Here is a 25,036-nt window from a genome sequence, read left to right on the forward strand (position 1 = left end):
ATTTCCAATGCATGTCCAGTATAATCCATACTGCCTTTAAGATCGCTGTTGCTGTAACGGAAATTCACTTATTACAACGTCCAAATTTCTCCACCGGCACTTTCACTTTCTCTTTTCTTTGCTTTTCTGAAAAGTTGAACATTTTCAACTTTTGAAAGCGCTCCGCTCTGATGAAAAAAACGACGCTGCAGCGCTTTTCGGGAGTGGCCGCTTCCTATTGCTTTTAATGAGAAAAGGGCGCTGGCGGTTGGGGAAAAAACGCTATGTGTGAACGCAGCCTTATTGCAGAGTTCTTACCGGCTGGCTTGATGCATTTGGGACAGAGGGACCGCGGTAAGTCAAAACAAACACACACAGTCTATACATTTATATCATATTGCCGTTTATTTCCATGCACATGCGCGAGCTCTGTCCACCTGACAGCCCTCTGTTCTGTCGGCGGAAAGAGAGCCACAGAAGCATGGAGCTTTCGACGCGTTGGTCGGCGCTTCCCGGAGGTTCCCGGGGGCACGGTGGCGTATGAGAAATACGAAGATTTACGAAGGAAAAAAAAAAAAAAAAAAGGGTGCGACCAAATCATTTGCTGGTGCGACCAACTGAGAAAGTTGGTAGCACCAGTGCTACCAGTTGAAAAGTTAGTCTGGAGCCCTGCTGAATATAAAATGTTAAAGGAACCTTTCAGGTGGTATTTGATGCATAACATGTAACTGTAATACATACATTATGATTGAATGTATTTGATTTGTTGAACTGTATTTTATTATTTATTAATGTATAGCAAGTCAACCTCTCTTAGAAATGGAATGTCATGGAATTTAATGGAATTCAATTCTGTTTCCTGTCATTCCAAGCTAAATGCAGCATTTTTTTTTTGTCTGTCATGTCGGTATATATTCTTGAGAACCGAAGCGGATGCAGCGACTCTGTGCATCTGCATGTGTGAGGGTGTCTCTCGAGGTGTTTGCAGAACGGCTCCTTGGGAAGACACACTGCTGCTTACATAACCTTAAGTTACCCACGACAACAAGGCTGCCCAAGGGAGGGGGGAGAAGGAGGGGAGGGGGGGTGATGGGGGGTGTTGGTGGTGGTGGTGGTGGGGGGGGGGGGGGGGGGGGGGGGGCTGGGGGTGACAAGATATGAGGAAGAGGGAGAGGGAAAGATAAAGAGAGAAAAAGATAAGTGGCAGTGAGTGAGAGTGAGTGAACACAGTTACAAAAAAAGGAAGTGATAATTTCCAGTCAAGAAGATGACGATTCCTTTTCCTAGGGACAGTGTAAAATTGAACGATGATGTAAATCAAAGAAAATCATTTCTCCACGTAGTTCTTGCTCTTAGTGTCCATGGTAAATATGGAAAGGAAATGTGACTGTCAGTGTTATCAGCAGAAAGTACAGGACCGGCAGCTAATCAGTGACACAAACATTTATACAGAGCAGGAACTAGGGAGGCCTCCTGATTTAGCTCCCAGCCTCACTGTTTTTGCCTTGGCAGAGTATCTGAAGAATGTACTAACAATGGTAGTGATTTCCTCAGAAATTCAACTCGTCATCAACGAGTGTAGGCAGCCCTGGACCGCCCAGGAACTGCACCACTCCTCAAGGATAATTGTCCAACCCCCTATTGTGCTATATATAATATCCAGCAATTTATGGAACTGTTTTTTTCTGTTGTAAGCTTTCCTGTCTCCTAAAAACATACATAATGGGATGAAATGGTAAAGTGAGTTATACATAGAGTGAGTTTGCGTGTAAGTGTTATTTGAAGATGTAGACGTGTGTGTGTGTGTGGGTGAAAGTGTGGTTTTGAGTGGGCGTTGCTGCAGAATTAACACAGGATGTAAGTTTAGCTCTCATCTCTCCCTTTGTTCTTCTATTGCATCTGTCTGTCTGACTGAGTGAGTGACTCATTGACTGACACACCTGTCCCCTTCCCACGGGAAACATAATCAGAACTTTCTCCATATTTACACAGAGAAGCTCAAAGAAACCTCACACAATGACAAAACAGAGGCAAAGTGATGAAAAAAACACTCATAAAATACAGTGATTTTAAAAACACAGAGGAGACGCAAGTTACTAATTTGTACAGGTGAGATTGAAAACAAAAGCTTCTAAAAGCTGCAGTTTTGTGCTTCACTGTCACTCTGGGTGCAGTAGAGTGTATTATCACACTGTTCTCATGTTTTTGCTGGAGGTACAAATTGGACAAGGAGAAAGAAGTAATACCTTTTCCCCATATGGTAAGGCATGGCTTTGCCAACTGTGTGTGTGTGTGTATGTGTGTATTGATTCACAGGCTGGTGTTTGTGTGCGTGCGTGCGTGTGTGTATCGATCCACCACAGCCTCAGGGTTTCTCGGCATCACTTACAAGGGTCAAGGGAGGCAATGATATGCTTGTCCTCTCAGATGAGATCCAATAATGGTTGAAAACCAACGCAAATCTTTCACCTGTTTAAAAAAAAACCAACCTAAATCCAAATGGAAATCCATAATCTTCACCTCATGCCAATCCTCAGCATCCTCATTAAATCAATACACTCTAATCATAGTGGTTGTTCCAGATAATTGTAAGAGATTTTGTGCTAATGCTTTGAGTAATCAGCTATTTACTTTCCGATGAAGTGTTGGAATGGGCTGCTAAATGATGTGTGGCCTATTCACTGTGTTACATTACTGATAGTCTCAGTAATTCAGCTTTTACACTGACATAATGCATGTTCAGCATTCACTTAGATATGATGGATTCTAGCCCATAGTGCCCTACTTTCTGTGTGTGTGTGTGTGTGTGTGTGTGTGTGTGCGTATGTGGGTGTGTGGGTTTCGCTGATATGGGGCGGCAGTAAAAATGACCCTTTTCGAGATTGACAGCTTTAAACCCTGAAAGCTATGAGTGTGTGTGTGTGTGTGTATGGAGTGTGTACTTGTGTCACTGTGTGTGCATGCGCCAAGCATTTCTGCAGGAAAAACTGCCTTTCAGCTCTTATCAGGGAGCTAGCAGAACGGGACTGATCACCTCCCACTGCTGAGCTATCAATGTGGAGTTAATTGCCTTTCAGAGGCAGAGGCGGGGGGTAATGTGTGTATTTGTGTGCTTTTTTTTATTGCTTGTTTGTTTATTTTCTTCTTTTTTTGTTTCCGATTAACATGACCTCAGTTATAGTAGCATATGGTGTGTGGCCTCTTCCTGGAATTGTCCCTCAAAGCCTGCAATCCATCAATCAGATTATTTCCTTAAACGATAGGAACAAAAGGACTTGACGGAAAGTGATACAAACCACATTACACAGAGACGGCAGCACAGAGAGATGAAGAGGGGAGATAGAGGGAAGGACGGATAAGTGCAATGGGGGAGGGATGTGGAGAAGGGGAGAGAGAGAGAGAGGTACGAGGGCCAGGCTTGGCATGAGCACAGCGTGTTCTGTGAGAGCTGTGGAGGACAAGGTCGATCAAGGTCTCCTGTCACGCTTGAAGGGTTAGAGAGGGGGTTTCTGATGGGATGTGTGTGTTCGTGTGTTTTTTTTTTTTGGGGGGGGGGGGGGGGGGCTGCCTGCCTGCCTGCCTGCCTGCCTGCCTGCCTGCCTGCCTGCCGGTCTACATGTGTATGCATGTGACAAGGGTCTTGATCTCCCATTCCAATGACAGAGTGGAGTGCTGTGTGTGTGTGTGTGTGTGGGTGTGTGTGCATGCATGCGTGCGTGTGCATCCACATGCTTGTGTGTCTGAGGCTAATAGCCTTGTGTTGTAGGCAACTGGCTGCCTCTAGACTCCAGGTCTCTTGTGTCTAATTGCATTTGTCACAGTATGCAGGCTTGAATACCTCTGCACTGACCACTGCTCCAGCCTCTAGAGACCACCGTTTAATGATGAAGAGAGCAAGAGGAGGAGAGAAAAACACGGGGGAAGAATCGCACACCCACTGCTTTGTATTCAGTAGATAAAGTGTTGACCTTATCCATCTCGGTGCATAAAGACCTTTCCTAGCATGTCTAGCCAGCTTGACCCTTGAAACAATTTAGAACCCAGCAATTGGCTCAGTGAAAATGGACGTCGAAATGTCTCAGGAAAAAAAGAGATAATTTATAGCATCTGTTCGATTTTATTTGCTCTTCAGGCATTTGGAATGTGCGGCATGTTACTCTCTCTATGCAACTATGAATGTGTATTGCAGCCCAGGACTTGTCCTGGTTGGGTTATGCATAGATAACAGATCTCCATAGTCTGGCAGGGATGAGGAGGAGAGGGCTATGTGTCAAAGTATGTTGATGCCTGCAGGACTGGATCACACTCCAGAAGCCTCTTAGCCTTTTTCCATCATATGGCGCCTCAGAGGGACATCAGTGTGTGTGTGTGTGTGTGTGTGTGTGTGTGTGTGTGTGTGTGTGTGTGCGCGCGCGCATATCAGTTGATCCACTTCTGTGTGAGTTGCAGTGAGAGTGAACACAAGATAATGTATGTTCTCATGTTGTTGTTGTTTTTTTAATGATAAAAAACACCCTCAGCGGATTTGCCTCGATCATACTGTAATATTTGTGTGTTGCACGGGTAAGATGAGAACATTGATTTCAGTTACTGCGTAGCCGCTAGTCTCTGGTCCTGCAAGCCAGGCAATTTGTATAAAACAAGATGAATGTAATGGAAACGGTAATACAATTACTGATGACAAATCACATCTCATGGCTTCTAGCTTAGCAGTGGTACGCACACAGGCGCGTGCACACACAGACACACACACGCGTATAGACATATATGGAAGGGTGGGGATCATAGGATTGCTTTAAGATAAATGCTGATTGGATTAATGTCTGCAGGTTGTATAATTGGATACACACAGAGACAGAGAACCATCACTATGGCAGCATTGCACTGGCATGCTGCTCCAAATAAAAGGGACAGGAGTAGTCAATGGTCCTGGGAGTTATTCCTGGAGTTGTGCACAAATGCTCATTGTCTCTATTGTCTTTGCTGTAGCAGGCAAGTTTTGTGACTCATTGTTATAGTGAACCAGGAGCACACACACACACATGCATGCATGGGAGTGTCTAGATGTGCTGTAGTTGTGGGCTAATATCTTTCTACATAATCTGTGTGCAATCTGAGAATGAGGGAAGGAGAAAGGGGTGGGTGGTGGTGGGGGGGGGGTGTTCAGATTGTCATACCGTTAAACCACATCCCTTCAGTTTGTTCCACCAGATTGATCGCTTGCGCAGTTGACCTCTAGTGTTGCCGTGCTGATATTCAGGTCAAACCACATTTGACAGAAACTGCCACTAAACCTCTCCTGGCGGAGTTTCCCAATAGTATGTGACAACACTACATGAAAATGGGTAGTCAGTGCCAAATGCATAGAGATGTCTTGATAAAGACACATTTCTAAGAGATATGAGGGTATAATCAGCTGTTTTTGTCTTGTGTTTGATTGAAGACCTTTGGTGCTGCTCATTATTAGTGATGTATTCTCATGCATGATGGGTGATTTGGCTACATTGGTGCTACATTGTTACCTACCGAGGAAAACACACACACACACAGACTGGCTAAATCTGTGAGTGCTTCCTCATTGCCTGACTGCTGTACTGTCTGTTACACTGTCATTTAACCCTCACCCTATTTGTTCCTTCTCCATTTTCTTCTAAGATAAGTAGACAAATAAATACATTAAAAAACACAATTTATGACAACTGCTGTAGATAATGAGTGAAAATGGTACAGCATAACAAGGCAGTGCATAGCATTTAACAAGCTATGAAGACATGAATCAATTAATCACATCAGAGTCATTACAGTATCTCTCTCTCTCTCTCCCTTCATTACGTCATTACCAAGGCAGATAATCAATTTGGTCCAGATCAGGTGGAAGAGTAGCGCTCACAACTGAACCGGCATTAACCTGCTAGCTCTCTACGCTTATCGTCCTCCAACATACGGATGATTCTCCGTTGTTTCCCACCAAAGAGGAGGTATGGAAGCAGGAACAAGTTAGTCATGAGTGAGCGATAAGATAAGGAGAAAAAAATCATCGTCCATTACGCAAGTTGTCTTTTGAGGAGTATTCGGTAAACTTGCTGTATTGTGTTGGCATGTTGACCCTCATTACTTTCGTGACGTCCTTTTCCGCTCTGCTGTCTAGAAACGCCCACCTGACTTTTGCGGTATGATCGGAACAATTGAGAGTGAAATGACTAACTTTCCACCTTCCCCCTCTCTGTTTCTGTCCACAGTGAATGAGTATGTGTTCATGGTCCAAGCCAGAGGGATCCAGATCAGAGAGAACGTGAGGAACATTGGAGCTCAGGTTCTTGAGCAGGTGGTGAGAGGGGCTTACAGCATCAATGGCACAGGTAAACACACACACACACACACACACACACACACACACACACACACACATATTCATTCACAAAGATAAGCACATGGGTGATTAAATGTGTTAGGAATATTTATCTCATGCTGTCTCGTATGCAATTATATGGGCACTAATGCAGCTCAGTGGAATCCAGAAAGTAAGTGCAATGAGCTGAGCTAAGTCAAGTCACCCTGGATGAGAATAAAGGGAAAAGGGCCATGTTTTAGTTGAGTCTGTCCCAGCTTTCATGCACTGTGAGCGACTAATAATATTGTGTGTGTGTGTGTGTGTGTGTGTGTGTGTGTGTCCAGACTATCCCTATGACTTCAACGTGAGCGAGAGTGATGCTCCTCCCACCACATACCTACCTGAGGGCTTCACCTACCTCCCCTCACAGGTTTGCCCTGAGAGGCTGTCCTCCATGAGTAAGTACTCACACATACACACACACACATACACACACACACACGCATGCATGCAAACCCTACATATTAGATAAGAAAAATGCTGCCATTTGTTATGTAAGGTGTATACTGGTTCGAAGTGTTGATTTAATCCTTATGTAAAATATTTAAGGCACCAAATGAGAATATTTTCATTCAGTCTCTTAGGCTGACATTTAATCACTAAAAATACCCTTCTTCAGGTTCCATGGGCCTCTTTAAGTAGTTCCATTAAGTGAATTGTCGTAGTGCTTCTGTGCCTATTCATTTAGGGTTATGAGTAGTAAAATGGTCGGGAGCCCATGCTCTCAGCTTTGATTGATGATGCATACAAATATGTTGTAATGGCACAGAATAGCCTAACCCAGCAATTTATGTCCCAGATTGCTCAACTGTTATAGGCTTTGACTAGCATCGTTCCTTCTTCCCCTCCCCCTCCTTTCCCCCACCTCTCTTTTTCCTTGTCATTAACATTTTTCTCACCTTATTCCTCTGCTCTTTTTTCCCTCACCTTCCCCTTAACTTCTTCCTCATCTCAATCACATGCATGGATGACTCCCTCTCTTTCTTACTCTCTCTCTCTCTCTCTTGTGGCTGGACTGCCCCCCCCCCCCCCCCCCCCCCCCCCCCTCTCTCTCTCTCAGAGGGCAGGCTGCAGGTGAATATGACTGAGATATCTCTGGAGGAGGTGGAGAGGTCCTTGCTGGAGGCAGAGCCTAGCCTGGCCCCAGGAGGCTTCTGGAAGCCCAAAGACTGTATGCCTCGCTGGAAGGTAAGTGCGCATGTGACAAGGTTAATGTTAAAAAAAAAAACGACTGGTGGAGAGGAGAATCGGCGTCCCCAGCTTTCGGAGCTTTCAGTGATGCAGACAGTGGACAAGTTCATAACCTTGCACCTGAAACATGGCCTCGGATCCATGTATATGTTCATATACATGCTATATACATACACTCTGCGAGTCAGGATAATAAGGGCGGTTAATACGGCCCAGGTTCTGTATAGCTAAATTCCTTACATGTCTATACAACTTGCTAATTCATCCTGTCTAGTCTCTGGCAAGGATTCACTCTCAGTGTGTGTTTATTTGTGTATGTGTGTGTGTGTGTCTGAGAGAGAGAGAGAGAGAGAGAGAGAGAGAGAGAGAGAGGGGGACATTCACATAATAAAATGCACACATACGGTCATATAACATTTAATAAAGTGCATGAGGCAGGCAAACCGTGAAAGCAAGCCTCATCAGAATATGCTTTGCGAGAGAGAGAGAGAGAGAGATGCTGTTTTCATTGTTGAGCTAGTCAGCGGACTGAGCGACGACTCCACTCTGTTCTTTTCTTTATCACTATCCCTCTTTTTGTCTAACAGAGCGATGCTGCCCGCCATCTGTCTGTCTGTTTGCCTCTGACTGTCTCTCATTCATTTGCCCCGAGGGACTGTGTGTGTTCTGACAACCAAATCTCTCTCTCTCTCTCTCTCTCTCTCTCTCTCTCTCTCTCTCTCTCTCTCTCTCTCTCTCTCTCTCTCTCTCTCTCTCTCTCTTTCCCTTTCACTAACCTGCATTCTGCCTCTAGTCTTTACTGCAGTAGTCTCTCTCTCAACCGCTCTCTCCTCCTCTCATTTTTTTTTTGTCGCTCCCTGTGACAGTTTTACTCTTTGCTGAGCTTCAAAGGAAACTTCAGTGAATCTGCTCTCAAAAAGCTGGACTTTTATAGCAACCGCTCTCAGGGAAAAAAGGAATAAAAAAAATACTAGGCCTTTTCCAGATTGCGATCGATACATGTCAGATCTCATTGTGGAAGTGAGATGGCAAGAGCCTGCCACTCTTTTGTCATGAGTTGTCATTAGAATTAGTGTCGTTTAGCGGTGACTTTGCCCTCACTTTGCCAATTACTGACTGCTGAGAGATTATGACTAGGAGGAACAGATGCACTTTGTACAATTGCTACAATTTATTTAGCTTTATAGATCAGATTGTTCTGTGGGCACGTGAGTGTCACTGTGCATCTGTTTGCATGTGTTTGTAATTACATATGCATGTTATTTCATTTTTTTTTTTTGCATTTTATTCCATTCTCTGTCCATAGGTGGCAATCCTGGTCCCGTTCAGGAACCGCCATGAACACTTACCCATCCTCCTTAGGCACCTGGTGCCAGTGCTGCAGAAACAGAGACTCCAGTTTGCCTTTTATGTCATAGAGCAGGTATACACACAAACACACACACACACACACATTTGCAGTCATTGGCAGGGATTAACATATTCACATGTGCGAAGGCCAAGCAGTTTTCTTACATGAACTGGTGTTTGCTGAAATGGTCCTTGGGGATGATACAGTGAGTGTAAACTCTGTGTCTCAGGCGATAACTGTAACAATAATAGAGCTGTAGATAGTGAGTTAATTGTTCGAGCCTAACGATCAAGCCACAAAGAACAGGAATTGTCAGCCACATCAAAGTCTCTCTTAGTTTCATTTTTTCTCTCCCTCCCTCCCTTCCTTCCCTCCCACCCACCAGATGGGTGCAGAGCCGTTTAACCGAGCCATGTTGTTCAACGTGGGCTACAAAGAGGCTATGAAGGACCTGGACTGGGACTGTCTGATCTTCCATGATGTGGACCACCTGATGGAGAACGACAGAAACTACTACGGCTGTACAGACATGCCCCGGCACTTTGCTGTCAAGCTCAACAAGTACTCCTACATGTGAGTCCTCATTCTGCCTCCACGGGGATATGAACTTCTCGGGTGCTTCATTTGAATATATGTACTTTTGTTGAGTCTATAAAACAGTCATCATGCGTTTGTGTCCCTTCTAGGCTTCCATATAACGAGTTCTTCGGCGGTGTCAGTGGCCTAACTGTAAAGCAGTTCAAAAAGATCAATGGATTTCCTAATGCATTCTGGGGCTGGGGAGGAGAGGACGATGACCTCTGGAACAGGTGAGGAGAACACACACACACACACACACACACACACACACTCTGTCCTGTCTGACAGCTCTTTGCAGCGCAGGCCTATCAGTATCGTTGAGGCTTGCTCAAGAGATGGGTTAGGTCAGTTGGCACACAGTAGCTTTTCGTTTTTGTGTTTGTTGGTGTTTTTGTCAGTCTTTGCCAAACACCATTTTTGTCCCTCCACCCGCCTACGTATCTCCCAGGCAGCTGTACACACTCTGGGCTTTCAGTGCACACTGCCATTATTGCTGAATGGCTTTTATGCTTGTTGCTATAGTTAATTAACTCTTTTGTTTGCTGTTACTGTTAAGCCCTTTTTTCTGGTGTATTTTTGTCATATCATGTTACTGACATAATAAATAACATGAGAGCACGAGTATAAAAGTCACCAGTATGATGTTTGCTATGCCTGTCTATTTAAATTCTGTGTTAATCTGCGTTTAATATGTTTGTATAGGGTGCGGTTTGCCAACTACACAGTCAGCAGGCCACATGGAGAACAGGGACGCTACATGTCAATTCCACATCACCATCGTGGAGAGGTCCAGTTCTTGGGAAGGTCAGTTCACACACACACATACACACACACACACACACACACACACGCACGCACGCACGCAGTCTGAAGGGTGTAGATTTGGTTTTAAGGGTGGGAGCAGATAATTGGAATGAGGCTTAGGACCATGTGATGTAAGCCAGTCACATGAAAAGTCAGAACAGTGACTTTGAGGGAATTTCTGCTCTTTTAAAGACTTTGCATGTGATATGCTTGTATGCTTGAGGGCTAAATTCCATTCATTCTCTCTCTGCTCAAATTCTAAGTTACTTACGAGATCCTGTGGAGTGAAAAGAAAAAAAAAATTCCAATTGGAAACTCCAAGGAGCTGATTCTGGGGGAAGAAATCTGAGAATCTTTCCTCAGAATGGACTTTTTTCTCTCAACTTTTCCTGTGCATATTCTATAAATTCCTACTGATTCATCTATTACTATAGCTATGTTGCAATGCTGTGCGGTGAAACATTTCCAATGTTGCATGTATGCAACATTCAGTCAGTTTGTCTTAACCACAAACTATGAAGCTAGCAATTTCAATAATCACCCAATTTTGCCATCTGGTTACAGTAAGCAGGATGATGAAATCTGTTCCACTGCAAACATGTTACATCACTGTTTATTCATTTTTAAGTGTCTCTAACTCCAACTTTGGCTAACATGTTGACCTTTGTTGACCTATGCGTGCAACACTGGCAGTTTGCTTCGACTTCAATTACATGGGAGTCATGTTGCATACCGTTTTCCATTGTTCTTTCTGCTCTCCTAATATAACAACTCCTAGTATTGAAATGAAGAGGCAAGGCCTTGTGGATGGATCAGTGATTCATTCATTGCTTATTCCTGCAGGTATACTCTACTACGCCACTCTAAGGAGAGGCAGAGAGTGGATGGTCTCAACAACATAAACTACTCCCCCCTAGTGTCCAGGAGGCTTCTCTACACCAACGTCTCAGTCAGCTTGAGCAGAAAACTCGCCCCCATAGCCGACTACTGACCGAGGCGCAGCCGGGCCGCGAAGCCCACCCGGGAATCAAAGTCCTCTGGGACGTCAGCCATATCTCACCAGTCGCAGCACTGCTTAGGACTTTTTATTTGATCAATTCTTTGCTTTGTTTCTTTTGTTTGTATGCAAAAAAAAAAAACATGGAGACACACAAGTATGTTGGGTAAATCATGTTAGAGAATAGGTATAAACGCTGCACTTTTTTTGTGCCACGATCCATCACTCCTCTCATTCGGGCTTCTCTAGTCTTCGGTCTCCACATGCCTTTCGCACCATTTTGGCCTTCAACATTCATTCTTTCATTCATTTGCTTATTCAATCTGTCATGATTTAATTCCTCCGCTGTTGTGTTTGGTTATGAAAATAGGCTGTAACACACACATAACACACACGCGCGCCCACACACACACACACACACTCCCTCTCTTTGACTTATGTGTGCTGATATGGTCCCTGAGGCTTTGGGTTTTTTTTGAGTTTGCTCTTGCACTACTTATTTTCACCAATGCAGTAAACCTGTGAAAACGTTCATGCACACACAACCACATAGCAACTTAACAGAGTGGACTCTTGCAGCTGGTTCTGCAGAAGGTATGCCAAATCTACAAGTGAAGAGAGTGAGAGAGAATGACAGAAAGAGTGAGTGTTTTCAATCTTATATATGTGAAATAGTTTATCTTAATTTTAGAGTATATTAGTACCTTAACCGACTCTTACCAACTATATTTTGTCCTGTATGCATACCATTTTAAAACGGCTGTGATGCTTGTGTTGCATAGTTGTATCGGATGTTCTGGCTGCTTGGGAATGGCTGTATGTTGGAGAGCAACACTCATAACATTAGCAATAAGCTGTAAAGCAGAACTTAGACACGACTTCCTCACTATACAGATGCAGTAGCATGGGTGCTAGCATACCCTGATTGGAGTGCGGGGAAGGAGTGACTTTAGTAAGTGTTGCTCTGTATGCAAACCTCACAATCGACACACCTTTGCCTAAGCAAACATGCCACCCAGTCAGAAACTATGTGCGTGTCTGTGTCTGTGTGTATACAAGTGAGGGAGAGCTATGCAAATGGCCATGTAGGTATCCTGTTGTCAGTGCTGGGTCTTCAAGGTGACCGCCCGGAGACTTCACCCCTGAAACTGTGACAGACTGACTTTAGACCTCACCTTGTGTGTGATATCTAAGTCTAAGGCCAGAGAGAGATAAACATTTGTCCGTTTTTTTTTTTTTTATTATTTTGTATCCCACATCCTTCATTAATGTTTACTCACCTTCATTTTTGTGAAAGAGAATTGGAGGTAGAGAATACTTATTTGCTATCACTGTCATTGGTGTTTACAGCAGCTTTGCGATGTTATTTTCAGATCGACAAGTGTTTGTGCTACCGCTTGCCAGCCCTCCCTCTATGCAGCTGCTGTGAAAACATTATCTCTTCAACAACTGATCTAAGGCTGCCTTTATGTTTAACTGACACTTTCATGTCTAGACTTGGATAGGGGAAAACAGATCTGAATGCATCTCTAAGAGGTCATATAATAAGCCACTGTTTTGCTTAGTTAGCATGTGGCCATGCTTTGGCCAGAGGTACTGCTTTGTGGTGTCAGTCTCACTAGTGTTTTTGTTAGGTGGGGTGATCTAACACTACACACTGAAACAGGCTGGCAGCACACTGGCAGTACACAGCAGTTGCTAAAATTTCCCTCTCTTATTTGTGTGTTTGACAGTGTTGATTTTGAGTGATATGTCCCATTACTGTAAATCCAGTCACTCTTAGAAACATTTATACAGACACTCTCACCTCACTATGTCTGCCCTCTAGTCATACAGCTACTTCATTTCACACAAATCGCCTTGTATGCATTTCTTAAGATGTATCTCTTGGGGGGGAAATGTGGATGGTTGACTAACTGTTGTGTTCCCGCAATGAAATACGAAGTTAAGAGGCTGGACCTCGTTTTATTTATTTGATCTTTTATTTTCTATGATTGTTTTAGTTTTTATTTTTCTTGCGGTTGATGTGATGATTTAGTAGGTGACATAAGACAGACTGTGTTAGATGCACTGAAACTTGTAGTTAATGTATATTTGTGTGGGATTGCGAGGTTCAGGCCTGTGTGAACGGGAGCCGCTCCATTTCATTCAGTCACAAAGTGATTTCTTCGTTAGAAGTGAAAAGAAGTTGAATAACTGGCCTTATGAAATGGAATGGGACCCACAGCCTGGTGTGTATTAATCTGCTGAACAGACACTGTCGGAGGGGAGCCATTTTGTTTGACAACCACAGGAAAAGAGAGACACCTAATCAGGAAGTGCTGGTAGTCACTGCCTTTCACTAAGCACCTCCCATATCCTAATTGATAATCAATGGTGCTGACCTTCCAGAGCTCCCTTTGATGGAGTCGCTCACTACGTGCTTACTGGAACCAATCCCAACATCATAAAGGCTACTATGGATCGGTAAAACATCCCTCTAATTTCATACAGCACTTTCATTTAACTGCAACCTGCGTATAAAGAGGGTCACGTTTTTTATTTTTATGCATCCAGTTGTAAACCCGCTGCCTTTCCATCCTGCCAGGTGAAACTAATCAATGCTTGTTGCACTGGTTCATGATCACAACCAGAAGCACGTGTTTACCTCCTAGCCAATCACTCTGGAGGTGCCTAGTGGAAGTCATGGACAACAGCAGCATGTGTGTTCATACGTTTTCTTTTCCAAGTGTGTTTGAGTGAAATGGCTGAACCTGTCAGTGCAGACGTCTATTGTGCTCCATACACATTTGAGTTTTTTTTTTTTGTTGTTTTTCCTTTGTTTTCCAGCACTGATAAGAGATTCATTTATAGTGACCTGGTTGAGGAGAACTTGCAGGTTCTTTTCTAGCTCTTGACACTCATATGATACACTGTATATTACCTTTTTTTCTTTTTCATTGCTTGAAATTAAAAGCTAGATGGACATGTAGTAAAAGCCAAATGAGTTTAGTTTGAGTATTGAATTGAAGAAGCAAGACTCTGACACCGAGGTGACCCTTGACATGAGGAGGCCCTCTGGATGTCATAGCTATATTTAGAGTCAGTATTGGGCTCTGTACTCCACAATGTAGAACCAGTGGCTTGGCGAGCAAACACATATTCAAAACGATGGGTTTTTCATGTCCATTAGATAACTTTAGTAACGGGGGTAAACAAGTCTGCATTCCCATGCTTTTATCTGAAACAGGAAATGGGGCTATGTTTTCAGTTGGTGATAAGAGCCGCAGTAGCTGGCAAGTCTCGGTCCGTTACGTGCATGGCCTCAACCCAGACCCAGGCCTGCTGCTCCCTATATAGGCTCCATCCCACCATAATCTCACCTATTCTGATCCATTGTGCCAGTCTAAATGATGGGACCACTCCATGGACACCTGACAAGACTGGCAGCCTTAAAGCTTGTTAATTTATTGCAGTGTTTTTCACTCGAGTTTTTATTTTTTTTATAAGCAAAATCTATTTAAATTGAAAAAAGTGCATATCAAGATAATGACCATTGTAAATATTGTTGTGTGTAGTGTTCTAGAAATTCTATAAGGTCTTAAATCACTACAGATGCTAGCATAATGAACAAGGCTTTGGAGTGGTTTGGCTGGGGATCTACCTGGTGCCATTTAAGTGCTAGTGAAGCTCACACAGCTACATCAATGTTTTTACATCACTGCTTCCCAGCACAGCCTTTTTTTATTAGGAATATCCTCATATTAGTCCATCAATTTTAGATTCCTCTCGCAATCTGAAGTGTTCTGCATTCCACAAGCTTCCCCCCGTACTTCATATGCTGTAGCGATTGAGGAGACATTTTGCGGGAGACGTAGGCATCGATCTTCAGATGAACGGCCTCGTTTCTGTGTGCGATGTCTCTTTGATAGTGACAGCTGTTGGGGGAGGGTGTAGGTCAAAGTAAAGCACTGTAGGATATAGAGAGCAAAATGTCAGCCAAAAAACACCATATGCTTATAATGCTTAGAATGAAACACAGGCACCCAAACCAGCGACACAATCCACTCCAAAATCTACACTGAGTTTTTTTTGTATGAAAGCTAACTTAAAAAAAAAAAAGGTAAAGATGACTAAATTTAAAATATATCTTCTCTGATTGTAAGGAGGGACATTCTCCTTGAACTGAAGCCATTTGAAGCCACTTGTCAAAACTTGATGTCAGCCTTATGTGTATCCGTTTGTGTATCTGCATATTATCTTTTGATTATCAAAATTTGTATGATGGAGATTTTCTTTTATACCATCATTGTTATTGTCAAAGTACACCAATAAAATGAAACTTGAAAAGATATATCTTTTTGCCTGTACGGTTGGTTCTGTGTCCCAGCTACAGCCCCATCTGCCTTTGATGTGCTCGGTGTCTCTATTTGAAATGTTCAGAGTAATAACCAGTTTACAGAATACTGCCGCTGTGTAATACTGTGTGTGTAAACATACACACGCTTCCTCTTAAGAGAGTTTTAGTTTAGACTTCATTACAGTGACAAAACACAGAGCACAAACTGGCCACAGTCACTGAGCTGCTGGTGAAACCGCGCCACTGGGAGTATTATAATTCCTAATGATTAATGCTCACAGAAGCTCACTGCTGTCGGAGCTTTATCCTGTACGGACTCTCAGAAGTGGTGATAAAAGGTGGAGTCTGGAGATGCACAATTGTCTTTGAGAGAGTCCCAGAGAGACCTCGGCACAAACGCAAAATAATATTACTGTTGTTTACTAGTTATGCAATGACAGAATCTATTTGTTTGAGGTTCCTTGGAAAAATGCCCTTCTACGAGGGGGTCCTTGGCTAAATATCCTGCTAATCTCAAGTCCTTGACACAGCAAAAATTAAGAAGCCCTGCAATACAATACAGTAGATACCTCTGCTGCAGACTGAAGGCCTGCTTGAGCACTGAGGAGTACAACAGGAATTGGCTCCATCCAGTAAGCGGGGATATAGATAGCATCACGTCCCCTCTTAAACACTCTCGCCCTAACAGAGCGTTATTGTCTGTGGTTTTGGCTCGGACACAGTGGGCTATGGCTCTTGTGATCCACAGATAGTAACAAAATCCCATCGTCTCGGGACCAGAGCCTTCCTTTTTACCAGACTTCTTTTTATAATCCCCCATGCCATTCTGTCATGCAGACTGCTCAGTTGACAGCTGGGTATTGTGGGTATGAATGTGTGTGAGCATGTACACATCCTGAGCCCGGGACAAAGATGCTGCTTGTTGGGATGTCCAGCCACTGACATCCAGAGAGGCAGCATGGAAAATGGGGAGCAGAATGAGATGCTTTGACGAGAGGTCACTTAAGATGCAATGAATCAGAGCAGCTCCAGCCCTGTGGCATTTAGCACATTAACAGCGCATCTTTGCTAGTTAACAGGACTGACAGCTGATAATTTAATTATGGGCTTGAAGAAGCAAATGTTAAGTGGCAGCGATGGGACATCTAGCTGTGAGTTCATACGCATTGCAAGGAATTTGTGGAAACAAAGTGTATATAGTTTTCTATGTTTCCCTCCGCAGTAAATGAGGAAAAAAATCATTGACTATTTAACTTTCACAGATGCACTATTAATACGATGTACTGCAATTATATATAAAATGTGTACCCCAAAACGTCCATTTATCCTCACCGCAAATGCTCCAGCTTCTCTTCTGCATTGTAACAGTAGTCGCAGTGTGTGTGTGTGTGTGTGTGTGTGTGTGTGTGTGTGTGTGTGTGTGTGTGTGTGTGTGTGTGAGATGCTTGGCAGAGGCATAGAGTAAAAGCCCGGCTGGAGTAGCCACATCTTAATGGAGTCTGTGAAACACAAGGCTTTGGTATGCTAACACCACTGTCACTTAGCTGTCAGACACACACAGAGGGCAGCTCTTAAGATCTTAAGAGTAGTCCTGGCACGCATGTACAACACACACCAACACACACACTGTGTTCTCGTGCACATCCTTTATTAATTCATCCACATCCACACCCTCGTCTGCCACTCAAAGGCTTTGATGCCAGCATCAGTGGCGCCTTTGCTTCTGTGTACTGTTTGTGTGTGTATCAGCGTGTGTGTGTGTGTGTGTGTGGGTGTCTATTTATGTGTGTGTAGGCTGCAATGTCAGCCATGACCCCCTCCAAACACAGTATCCGCACTGAGAGACAATCAGAGAGACATGCCCTTTAGCTTTACACAATTTTTAGCTTTGTGTGTACGTTCTATATGCTGTATATGTTGACATTGTGTGTTAAAGGGTCCATGCTATCATGTCTGGTTAAGTCAGATGTTTGAGTAATGGAGAACAACAGTGCCTTACGGGATACTATGTGTGTATGTGTGTGCACGTCATGCATGTGTGAAAGAAAGAGACAGAGAAAGAGGGGAAGCTATGGTACCCACGTGTGGATGTCATATGAATTCATGCTTGTAATATCACTATTACATAACATCTTGTCATGGTCTGAGGTGTGAGCATTACCCAGCATTACAGCACTACTCAACCTGCTCCCTCTGTCTCACTCATGCTATTTTCTGTCCCCATGCCTCCCCCCACTCCCACATCCTCCCCCTGTGTGCTGTGTTTCCTCCAGGTCTCCGATGGGACGGCCCTCTGTGTCTTGCAGCCTCCCCAGGGAGGGTGAGGGTAAAGTGGGATGGGAGAGGGTACCCAGCTGCTGCCTCCCTGCCCCTGGGGTTTAAACTCACGCTGCCGCTGTTTGCCCATTTGTACTGTTTGTGTGTGTGTGTGTGTGCGTGTGTGTGTGTGTATTTTCCCTGGCTAAGATCTCCAAGAGCCTTGTTGTGACTCCTGCCTGCTCTCCTGCCAGGGAGACGAGTGATGCAACCGAGGGACGAGCAGAGCGTCAACCCATCTGCTCCCCATCCCTCCGCTTCCTCCTCTTCTCGCTTTCTTCTTCTTTACTGACACTATCGCTCCCTCCATCTGACTGTCCATCTTCTGCTCTCCTGCCCTCGTCATATCCCCGCCCATCGGCTTGAGGTTTCTTCCTCAGCAAGCCGCGCTCGTCCTCTCAGCTCCCCTCCTCCCTCATCCGACTGTCACCACCATCCATTGTCTCTCCTCATCTTTTTCTCTTTGATACCATCTCACCATACGTTTTCATCTCTCATTACATCCAATCCGCATCCACTTCCCCTCTCTCGTGCTCACCATTATCTCACCATCGTTGCTCCCATTCCCTCCTCCTCCTCCTCTCCCAGCCTGTCCTGTCTTCCCGTATATCCATCCTCCCTTTTCCTGTGACCTCCACCCTCTCCATCCGCTCCGTACATATAGCTCCTCCAGCATTTTTATTTTTATATCTAACCTCTGGTTTTCATTACGCTGTGATCGCTTCATCCTGTTCTGGTTAGTGAGAGATGTTGTCTTTAAAAGGCATGTGCTGATGCGGTACAGAGGACCTGCTGACGGTGCTTCAGTGGTGGGAGGTCAACCAATTTTCGCAGCTCATTTCACTCTGCCCCATTCATTATCTCCGAGCCTCACCTAACCTCTGACTCGACACACACTTTAATATCCTGCGCACTTTCACCTCATGACCCTTGGCCACTTGACCTCACCTCAACAACTTGACCGCCACCTCCACCTCCACCTCCACCTCCTCCTCCATGTGACCACCATGTCTTGTTGCTACAGATGTGTTATTGGCACTAGTTCTTATGAGATGAAAAAGAAACTCGAGGTGATGTGGTTTGCAAGCGTAATAAGATGTGCTCATTTGCCATTTCAGTGAAGTTGATATCAAATGAGCACTGTTTACTCTATGTATCAATTTGGTGATGTCAGGGTTTTTGAACAAAAACTTATTCCTCTTCCAAAACTGCTTACTCTGTGCAGTCACACCTCAAATTCCTCCAGCCAATATGCTGTATGCAGCATGGAGTAATGATACATTTCTGGTCCCCATTACAAGCTGTCAGCCAGCTTTAATCAATGAGGGATGTTGCTGTCCTAAACTATGTGCTGATGCTCTGTGAAACCTGCAGACAGTGCAACCTGACTATAGGCTTAGTCATAACTCAAAAGCTGTTTATAGTCTTCATTCTGGATGGCAAAACAGCCCTCATGATAACAAATATGGAGGGAAATAAATGTGACATGCCTTTAACTTCTTTCAGTAGTTCAGCATTTTAAGGTCAACTGTGTGATGTCATTTGTCATGTGGACATCGAGATCAGAACCTTGTAGTTTTGAACCTTCAACCATTTAGCCTTCAGTTTTCTTTTTTCTAATATGACTGCCCCTGTGTGTTTTGGACTACATTAAACAACTGTGTCTGAAAATACTGTCATTCTAAGCAAATCATTGAAGCGTTTTGGATTTTATTGCTCTTCCATCTACCCTGCCATTTAATGTGTTTTTACTGTCCCCTGATGGTGGATCTTGGAACTTCGCTGAAACCAGAGCAACGCAGCAGGAAATGAACACAACACTCAATGGAGAAATACATTTCATTTTTACACTTATGTAAAACAAAAGTTTACAAAAACGTATAGCACCAAGTTGACGTACAGTATTTTTAAAGGATCAGACAAGAGTCCACACAAAGGGTGTCGAGTGTGCTTGTCAGTAGAAACCCGTAGCAGCGTATTAGTCCCATATCATTCACTTTGTTTTGTTATCGTTTTTTTACACAAACACCTCTAATACAAACAGCTTAACATCATAACAATGCAGTCACTTCATATAAGTTAAAAAAGTTAAAATGTGAAAACAAAACAATCATGATCAGAGAAAAAAAACAAATGCCCTATAGAATAAAATCTCAAGGGAAAATATTGCCCAGCTATACAACCATAGGTGTGTCTCACTACTCTAATGTTTGTGTCTGCATCTCCTCTACTCACTTCACTGAGCTGAAAACCCAGGACAGCTGGAGGCTCTAGGCTGGGGGCTTACGGGAAATTGCTTTCACTGGTTCAGTTAATTTGCATGTGCGCAGATGGGGGGTTGAAAGAGAGAGGAGAGAAGCAGAGGAAGTCACTTGAGCCTAATGAGATGCACACACAAGTTTCATTTTTGTTCTGTAGCTCAGATGCTACTGGTCTCCATTCTGGTTGGCTGCTCCCTTGGCCACACAGTCTTTGATCTCTCCCTTCAGCTCAGCTAGCTGGTCTGAATGGTTGGCCAGCGTGCCGTTCACCTGGGCCAGGTAGGAGTCTGAGTGTCTCTCCAGCTCGGCCCTGATCCTCTCCAGGTGCTCCGCCAGCTCCCCCAGGCTGCTGCACTGGCCCTCCACCTGGCTCACCCTGCTGTCCACCTCCTTCACCTCCTTCTGTACTCCCAGCGCCGTGCTCCGGCAGCCCTGGAGCTCCCCGGACAGCCTCCTCTTCAAGGCCACTAGCTCTCCCTTCAGCTGGGCCAGCCGCCTGTCCCCGGCCCCCAGCAGGGAGGCTTGGTGGCCCACTAGCTTGGTGATGCCATGCACCTGGCTGGCTAGCTGGTTCTCTCTCTGCTCCCAGCTGGCGTTAGCGTGGCCCACTTCCTTAGCGATGAAGCTAACAGAGTCCCTCAGGCCCTTCAGGGTCCGGTTCACGGAGTTGATGTTGACCTTGAGCAGGGTGATCTCTCCCTGGACGGCGCCCTCTGATTCCTCCTGGGCGATACGGAAAAGCAGGTTCTGCAGGGTGCTGTTGAGACGGTCCAGCTGGTCAGCGTGGGTGTCCAGGCGGCCAGTCATCTTCTTCTCCATCCCCTCACACTCTTCTTCCACTTCGGCTACACTCACACCCCCTGCTGGTGGGGTGGAGGGCGAGCAAGAGGAGGTGCAGAGGAGCTCCAGGTCGATTAGCTGTTTCTGGATGCCGTCCAGGTCTCCCTCCACTCTCCTCCTCACCGACTCAATCTCTGTCTCCAGGGCCGGGACCACCTGGCCCTCCAGGAGCGCCGGGGCGGTGGCGTTGCTCAGCTCCTCCACGGCCACAAACACTCTCTCCTCCAGGGTTTTCAGCTTGTCCTCCAGCATGGTCTTGAAGCCATCCAGACCGCCAGGGAGCCCCGGCGCTCCGTCCAGCCCGCCCTCGGTGGCGTTGAGACGGCCCTCCATGTCCACCAGGCGGGTCTCGATCAGTGTCTCCACGTGGATGCTCTGGTCAGTGAGGGCCGTCTGGAGCTGTCTCTGAGACTCTGTCAGACCTTTGACTGACTCCTCCAGCAACAGCACCCGCTGGGACAGGCTGTTCACCTGTAATAATCAGGAAATTATTAGTTCATTAGTCATATAATGAAAATGTCAGTCAAATCAAAGGTTTAATGATAGTCAAAACACTGGCATGTAATTTTGTACTTCAAGTCATTAATGATTACAATGTAGTGATGTGGCCCACTCAGCTGTTTAAAGAAACAGTCTGAAATGTACTTAGCTAAATGTTTTGTTTAAAGTTTGAGTATATTCACATTGTGTTCTTGAAGACTTTGCCTTTTCAACTTATCACTATTTTACCCTAATTGTAGTTTAGTTGCCATATAATGTCCGCCCTTACATCAAAAGCCTAAGCAATAAATTAAATTGAGCATTGTGTGTTTCAGTAGAATTGACAATTTGAGTGCATTGTCATGAGTTTGAACTGCATCCTGATTGTATTACAGTACAGTAATGCCTAGTGTAGTTTCACATGCATGTGAGTGTTATAGCTACCTGTCCACAGCAGCTCTCAGTGAGAGTGAGGCCCTGGATCTGAGCCTGCAGAGAGCCCAACTCCTCCCTGATCCCGGTCTCTCTTCCATCCAGAGACTGCTGCATCTGCTCCTGGCCATCCATGTGCTCCCTGTGGCACTGCCTCTGCACCTCCCCGATCCTCTCCTCACAGTGGCTCTCTAGGCCTGTCAGACGGCGCTCGAACCCATCCAGGATCTCAGCCCGCACCCCGGCCAGCTTGGCGTCCAGGAGTTCCTCCAGGAGAATAGTGGGGCTGGAGCCAGGGATGGGCCTGCCGCTGGCTGCTTCTATTAGCCTCTTCAGCTGGCCATCATGACCCAGGACCATTCCCTAGAGAGAGGGAAAGAGAAACACAGATGAAGAGGAGGAGGAAAAAGTAACAAATAAGAAAAAGAGACAGAGAGAAAGAGATAAAGATAAATGAGGCCTTATTTGATTAAGCTCAACACAATCAAGCTGTAACATTTAATTCAGTTGATCTCAGTATAAGCAGAGTAGCACAGTACCTGAATCTCCTCCAACATGTGAGTCTTGGCCCGCAGCTCATCCTTCACTTCTGTTACCCTTCCTGCTAAGTCTCCAAAGCCAGTGAAGCCCTCTCCTCCCTCCAGCCCATCAGGCGTTCCGTCTGGGATCACCCCAAAGCCCACCGTGGAGTCAGCCAGACGGGGAGCGCTGGGGAGCAGGGAGCCCAGGATCTTGTTGGTATCCTCCCGGAGGGAGGTGCGCAGACGCTCCTCCAGGCCGGCCACCACCCCGTTCAGAGTGTCTAGGCCCTGGGTGAGGCGACGCAGGTCCTCCTCCATACGGTCCAAACGCTCGCCAGTCACTCCTGAAACCCCAAACTTATTTCCTACACAAGGATCATACAGAGAGGAGATAATATGGATAAATAGTGGAATATATACACATGTAGCCATTGAAGGATTTTCATGTTAGATATTTTTTGGATAGATGCAATGCTGTAGTATTGGATGCAGTATTACACTAATGTTAGGTTGAAAGGAGAGATGATGACTTTCTATACTTTTTAGTCATTATTATAAAACCATTGAGGTCTGTTCTCACCATAGTTGGGTTTGCCACTCCCAGCAGGCAGCTGTCCAGTGGGAATGGGTCTATGGTCAGGCAGGCTGGGGAAGGGCTTGCCCGGCTCCAGGTGGCCTGTGGGGGGTCTGGGGCCATGGGGGAAGCCCTTCATCCCTGGGCGGTGGGGCAGACCTCCGCCCTTGAAAGGGGGTATCATGATGTCAGGCAGGGAGGTGGGTCCGTCGTAGCAGCTCTCTCCAGAGTAGCCGGGACAACATTTCCACTCCAGCTCCGTCACTGTCTTAAAGCCCATCTTGTACCTGGGCTTGTAGAAGGTCCTGTACCTGGAGGTAACATAATAGAAATCATGGGTGCGATCAGAGGTGAAGAGTGCTTTACAATTGCCATAGTGACATCATATCAGATCCTATCAGATGTGCTGCATTTGTGTGTACGAATTAGGAGCATGGAGCAAAGACATAGCATAGGAAGATGGGAGGTGCAATAAAGAGATAAAGGGATGAAGTTGTTCTCTATGGGATTAAGCGTGGATTAGAGAGAGATTAGGAGATTAAGATAAAGTGTAGTGTAAATGATGTGGCATCAGAGGACTGGACTGGGGTCAGCACCACTTCAGAGTGTTATCTTGTTTGAGCTGAATTTCCTTTTGATTTAGAATCAAAGTATAACTCTCTCCCTCTCCCTCTCCCTCTCTCTCTCTCTCTCTCTCTCTCTCTCTCACACACACACACACACACACAGTGACTCATCTGTCTTTTTTGAAGTGAAAATCCACTCTCCTTTAATTTCCCCTGTGTGGCATGTTACTACAGGGGGCTTTTGAAAGACATATCACAGAGAATCTCAAAATCACATATCTTCAAGAGCATGTCTGCATGCATATATGTACACATGCACACACATGCACATGCACGCTTGCACCTGTGCACACATATAAGGCCTGAGTATTGCTTGAGAACTTTTTTTATCATGATACAGAAATAATGCTACTATTCTGATAATTTGATTTTGATTGAATTTTATAATTTCAGACCTTGAGGACAAGAATCAGTAAACAAGCAAATGTGACCACATCTCTAAACAACAATAATCATTCAATTCCTGAAGCTTTGAAGCATTTTGAATGTGTAGAGAGTCAGAAACAGTACACACAGTAGCTAATATCCTTCGCCCATACGTTATTCAGTTAGAGAAACAATCCAATTATTATCAAAACTGGGAACATTAACACCATTCTCCCCCAGCGGCTTCTCTCTGCAGAGAATCACTGACTACAAACACAGATGTGCACGCAGCTGTGGGCACACAGATGAACAGTACATTATATGAACACTAGAGGGCAGCACCGATACATACTCTACTTAATGTACTCCACACTTCAGTTTTTGAATGTAAAGTGCAAATAACAAATTATTGATTACAGATTTTGCAAATTCAGAGCCAAACTACTGAGCAGTCAGACTGTAATGTGCTAGGCCTGAGGCGGAACTTTAACCTTATCTAACCTTTTGTTATAAGAGCTGTTGTTGTGGTTGTCTGAAAACTTACATAACAACGGGACACTTCTGGCCCCAGATGCACTTGGTGGTGTACTCAGCCTTCACATAGGTAGCCACTCCATCCTGCATCGTACATGTGATATTCTTCTGGACCACATAGGCGCAGTGGTTTCTGTGGGAACAAGAGAGGGAGATCAGAGTTAAACATCTTTTTCCAGCAGTGATAATATCAATACTACTTGTATTGAATAGAGGTTAGAATGTGAAAAAATGAATAAAGAGACAACAGCACTTCCCCATCAAACTCAATGTCTTGAAAACGTGTCCGTCCAGGTAAAATGAACTGCACTCTCTTAACCAAACGCACAGCTGCTCAGCTGAGTGACAAGAACTCAGATAACACTCAGTCCCATTCAGTGATATTTCCGTTTAAAGCACCGGTGCTACACCACCTCCTGCTGGGTGATGGCAAAATCAGAGACACCTATTCCTTC

At 44.9% G+C, this 25,036-nt stretch overlaps 2 protein-coding genes across 2 annotated transcripts in view; one reads left to right on the plus strand and one right to left on the minus strand.

The window, feature by feature from the left end:
* The window catches only part of b4galt5 (UDP-Gal:betaGlcNAc beta 1,4- galactosyltransferase, polypeptide 5), a 32,376-nt gene extending 16,757 nt beyond the window's left edge, over positions 1 to 15,619 (plus strand). The window contains exons 2-9 of the mRNA XM_078288267.1: positions 6,219 to 6,338; positions 6,655 to 6,768; positions 7,431 to 7,558; positions 8,868 to 8,984; positions 9,298 to 9,485; positions 9,599 to 9,721; positions 10,194 to 10,295; positions 11,139 to 15,619. Coding sequence (XP_078144393.1) covers positions 6,219 to 6,338; positions 6,655 to 6,768; positions 7,431 to 7,558; positions 8,868 to 8,984; positions 9,298 to 9,485; positions 9,599 to 9,721; positions 10,194 to 10,295; positions 11,139 to 11,286 — 1,040 coding nt within the window. The 3' untranslated portion in view covers positions 11,287 to 15,619. The remainder of the gene's footprint in view (positions 1 to 6,218; positions 6,339 to 6,654; positions 6,769 to 7,430; positions 7,559 to 8,867; positions 8,985 to 9,297; positions 9,486 to 9,598; positions 9,722 to 10,193; positions 10,296 to 11,138) is intronic.
* Positions 15,620 to 19,835: 4,216 nt separating this feature from the next.
* Positions 19,836 to 24,694, minus strand: emilin3b (elastin microfibril interfacer 3b). The gene is made up of 5 exons (XM_071907380.2): positions 24,592 to 24,694; positions 23,062 to 23,366; positions 22,500 to 22,846; positions 21,973 to 22,323; positions 19,836 to 21,519 (listed from the first exon to the last, which is right to left on the minus strand). Exons 1-5 carry the CDS (start codon positions 24,669 to 24,671, stop codon positions 20,374 to 20,376), a joined length of 2,229 nt encoding a protein of 742 aa, XP_071763481.2. The 5' UTR covers positions 24,672 to 24,694; the 3' UTR covers positions 19,836 to 20,373.
* Between the last annotated feature and the right edge of the window lie 342 nt (positions 24,695 to 25,036).

Source organism: Centroberyx gerrardi, chromosome 14, assembly GCF_048128805.1.
Source record: "Centroberyx gerrardi isolate f3 chromosome 14, fCenGer3.hap1.cur.20231027, whole genome shotgun sequence".
In the NCBI taxonomy this organism is placed as follows: Eukaryota; Metazoa; Chordata; class Actinopteri; order Beryciformes; family Berycidae; genus Centroberyx; species Centroberyx gerrardi.